Source organism: Benincasa hispida, chromosome 11 (assembly GCF_027475165.1).
Source record: "Benincasa hispida cultivar pf3 chromosome 11, pf3_genome.v1.1, whole genome shotgun sequence".
In the NCBI taxonomy this organism is placed as follows: Eukaryota; Viridiplantae; Streptophyta; class Magnoliopsida; order Cucurbitales; family Cucurbitaceae; genus Benincasa; species Benincasa hispida.
In genome coordinates this window covers 85,188,879-85,193,614 of record NC_143488.1, presented here as the reverse complement: position 1 = coordinate 85,193,614, position 4,736 = coordinate 85,188,879, and the positions used below count along the sequence as shown (strand labels likewise).

Here is a 4,736-nt window from a genome sequence, read left to right as displayed (position 1 = left end):
ATCCAAATCTTGGCTTTTTCTTTAAATAAAAACAAGTTGACATAAAAGGGTCAGAAGATTGGGTTACATGTTTTGATTAAAATGAAATTGCCTAATTTTACAAGTTAGGACCATTGTTTCTCTTGGGACATAATAGTCTAAAAGGACTCATAAATTGACAGCTAGATTATAGGTGAAATTAATAGTCTTCACTTGAAATGCCCACAAGTCCCACAAATATAAAAATGAGAGCCATCTCAGCCATAAATTATGGAATCAAATCATCAATTATATATATATATATATATTTATATTTACGGACCCAAACAGTATCTTGGTTCTTGGTACGAATAAAATATATGTTTTAACCAATTCAGTTATAGTCGAGACTATAAATTCAATTTTAATAAATTTATTTATTCATAAATGTAGGAATTTTTAATATTTATCAATCAAGTACAATGAAAGATTTAAAATTTATGACTTAATCGATAGAGCTATGTTATATAATCTTAGTATTAGATTATTTGTATTTAAAGTTGGTCAAGATCAATAATATTAATATTCTTTCGCATAAGTATTTGGTATTTTTTAAGGCTATTTTCAAATAAAGAAAAATTAATCAATTTATGTATGAAGTAAAATGTCATCATCTATTAGTGATATAAATAATGTTTTTTTTTTTTTTTTTTTGAAAGCATATTTAGTACACTTTTGCAACCCTTCCTCTTTATAAATATTACAAAACATAATTATTACATGACATTATTATGTAATAAATAATAATGACATTAGTTCCTTATTTATATTTCAAAAATTTGGATGAATCATGATGTTAGGCATCAATATCAAACTAATTTTTTTTAGAAGTACAATCGAATATGAAAATGATCGCAGTCAATTTAGTTGAAAGCTAGATATTTTTTTTTCTTTTGGTTTGCAACACAATATTTGAACTCCAACTTCGAGTGGGTAGTCCATGTTATATTTAGAGCATCAATTATAATAGTTAATATAATTAATTACAATATTATTATTTCAAATCAAGTTTGTTATAACGTTTACAATTTCATATTCATTTTCTCTTTCCCTTTGTAGTGTTATTATTTCATAGTCAGACTAGAATAATTTGCACCTCAAATATTAACTATTATAATTTATAATTATTATAACCAACGATTTATAATAATTACTGACTATAATAACCAACTCAGCTCTTTAAATACTCATTGAGTGTATATCTGAGTGCCTCAAATTGCTCTTTCTATTATATTCATTTTATTTTTATATTTTTTTTTAACTTTTAAATAAGAAAAACATGAATGTTTTGAAAAGATGTTCATTTTTTTCTACCATCTTGAATAAAAGCTATAATTTGTTTGAATTTTCATCATTTTATTAGTTGTTATATATATATATATATATATTTCAAGATTTATCAATTACAACTCAGTTATTCAATTTTGGAGTTAAAATTTATAAAATTAAAACAACTCACTCATATGAATTCAAGATACAAAATCAAAATTTTTCTTAATTCCTTCGGATATAAAAACTAGAAAAATATAAGTAGATTTTTTGTTTTAGTTCAAAGATACAGAGAATGAGAGACTTGACCTTCTATCGTTTTAGTCAATAATTCATATTTTATAGTTAATTGAATTATCCTCTAAAAAAATTCTAGTACTATAATAGTATAAAACCTTTTTAAATCCACAAAATAAATATATATCATCTTAGGAGTATAAATTATAAATTTTCTGAATAAAATGTTTTTGAATGAAAAAAAGACAATAATAATACCTACCATAAGAGGATAAATGCCGCTGAAACAGATTTAAGAAAGAGCAAATCAGCTACCTTTTTCCTTTTTTTTAAAAAAAAAATATCATGAACGTAGAGAATAATACCAAACATGAGCTGGCTGTCGTGAGAAAAATCCCAACTTTTGAACCCAATTTGTTTAAATTGTCAATTCAAAAAATAAAATTAAAAAAGAAATGCTGAGGTGTAATAATTTGTACTAACCCAGAAGTTAAGTTTGAATTTAAAAAATTAATGGAAGTTGTAGATCCATAAAGCAACCTCTTTTTTAATCTTTATAAACCTCACTCCCCACCCCAGACCCTTCTAGACAACACTCAAATACAGAGATAATGGAAGTTCTAAGAAGGGTCGACGGTGGTGGGCTTCTGGTGGCGGTGGCGGTGGTGGTATTGCTGGCGGCGGTGCCGGAAGTTTCGGCGACACGGTGGACTGTCGGTGGCAACATGGGTTGGACAACTAATGTGAACTACACTATTTGGGCTCAGGATAAGCACTTCTATTATGATGACTGGCTCTGTAAGCACTTATATCTATAGATCTGTGAATGGTGTTTTGAGTTATAGCTGATTTTCAGATCTTATGTGGAATTTTTACCTCTTTAGTTCGTTTTAGGGGAGATTTTGATTCTGGGGTTTTGTAAGATTTGTTGGGGTTTCATACTTTTAACTTGAAGTTGTTACTTCTGTTTGGTTGCTGAGAAAATTGATGGAGGAATTTGACAAATGTGGGGAAAATGGAGTTTCTTTATGAGTTTTTTTGAATTGGTTGTTTCCCAACTCAAGATAACTTCAAGGAATTGATTGCTTGGGTGTTGAAATTTCTTGTATATATGTTTGTGGATACTCAGAAATGAGAGCTTTCTCTGTTTGTTTTGAAGTTCTGATGAATGTGGATGGATTAGGAACTAAGGATTGTTTATGTTCCCATTCTTTTTATTGTTCCATGTATCTCTTGCTCATGTATTGACATATAAAGACTATGTAGCGACATTTTCTTGTAAATCGACACGAGTTTACGAGTTTTTTCAACATGTTTTGTTGTTAGTTTGAGAAATTTGCTAGGAAATCTTCTAATTTAGTCCAAATATGCCTAATTATGAAGTTAGTAGCAAATGTGTTTATTCATATTTGCAAAGCATATTTCTAATGATTGAGTGAAGAGAATAACAAAAGTGGGAAGATGGGAGTGTATGTATGTTGAAAAACACACAAAGTGTTCTCCGAATCAACGAAAATTTCTTTCGAGTTTTCCGTCGGTGGAGAATGTTTGTTTCTTTTCCAAAATCTACATAGAGATTAGCCGAACTAGATCGTATTGAGAGCGATTTTGGCTCACTTCTTGCCTGTTGTTGTGTATTAGTTTTTGTGTATGACAGGAACCAAATGAATGTGTTGGAAGTGAACAAGACAGACTATGAGAATTGCATTTCTGATCATCCACTCCACAATTTCACCACAGGAGCTGGAAGAGATGTCGTTCATTTGAATGTGACCAGGCCTTATTACTTCATAAGTGGCAAGGGCTTTTGCTATGGAGGCATGAAACTCGCTATCCATGTCGAACACCTACCTCCCCCGCCCTCAAGCTCGCCCTTGAACGAAAAGAGCAGTGCTCTCAGATCTACCTACATTAGCCACACCCCATTCATTTTAACCGCTGTTTTCGCCATCACTGCTCTGTACGAAGCTTTCGCCCGGCTCTGGTAGAGACCAGTGTTATTGATTCATATTCAATAGAGTACATTTTTCTTCACCAAATTGTGGAAGGAAGTTCAACTTATTAATTCTCTTCTTTCTTTTTTTGAGGGTGTTGGTGTCTCTTTTGTGTCATCTTTTGCTTTCCCTTTGATTTAGACTTCAATATTCAAAATAGATATTTTTTTTCTTTTTTCAATTTAATTTAAAATTTGGCAGTGTTCTTGTTTGGGTGGTGGATATTTGAATTTTGATAACACTCTTTAAGTTATTTTGTCCACTTAAATGGGTTTTACAAGCAACCAACCAACCATGTGATTATAGATTCTTGTCCCTTTTTATTCATTAAATAAATAGGAAAGCAATTGGGACACAAAGATCTCACCTGTAATGTTGTTTGGGCCCATTTTCCAGCACATTAAATCTGGCTTTTACCATATATCTGTTGTTTAGTGGGACTCTCTTTTTTTTTTTTTTTTTAATAAATTATTAATTTAATTGAGTTTTTATATATATATCTCAGCTTTTTCAACATTTTAAATATTAGTGATCATTTATCAATTTAGATATTAGTGGTCAATGAATAAAAGTATATATACTTTAGGTTTTCTTCAAATAAATTATAATTTAGATGCGGAAAAGTTGATAATCCAAAGTAAAATTATATATTATAAATAAATCCTTTGACATATCTATCTTTAATAACCATGATTTTCTGAAAATTTCAGCGTTGACCAACTTGAAGTGAGTGAATCTTTGATAGTAATCAAGTTTAGGATTGATTTCTATATTTGTTAACTATTTAAATTCGATTTATAACATTTTTAAATTTAAAATTCCTTTTGATTTATGAATTTCTACAATCACGTTGGTGTTCAATTTTTTCAATACCAATCATTTTAGTCATTATTTGTTACTTTATTGTCCCCGTTTCAAATAAAATTTAGTCACGACTTAAAATTATCTAGAATACTTGTTAGAGATTTGATATTGACTATATTTATTTAAGGTTAATTGTTTGTTCTATTTTGCTGGTTATCTCGAGATATGTCATACAGGATGTCTCTCAAAATGTTGATCATGCAGATTATTTTTTCCCTTATTTGGAAAGTCCTACAATTTTATTTCTCTTAGATCTTTTCATTTTATAAGCTATACAGATTCTGATTGATAGGTTTGCTTTCCTATTTTCTGTCGTGCATACTTAAGAGCAAGATGTATTCTTGCTAGAGTTGC

At 29.5% G+C, this 4,736-nt stretch overlaps 1 protein-coding gene across 1 annotated transcript; it reads left to right on the top strand.

The window, feature by feature from the left end:
- Positions 1–1,952: 1,952 nt before the first annotated feature.
- LOC120089999 (early nodulin-like protein 17) lies at positions 1,953–3,771 on the top strand. The gene is made up of 2 exons (XM_039047461.2): positions 1,953–2,322; positions 3,166–3,771. The coding sequence occupies exons 1-2, from the start codon at positions 2,136–2,138 to the stop codon at positions 3,510–3,512; spliced, it is 534 nt and encodes a 177-aa protein (XP_038903389.1). The 5' UTR covers positions 1,953–2,135; the 3' UTR covers positions 3,513–3,771.
- Positions 3,772–4,736: the final 965 nt, after the last annotated feature.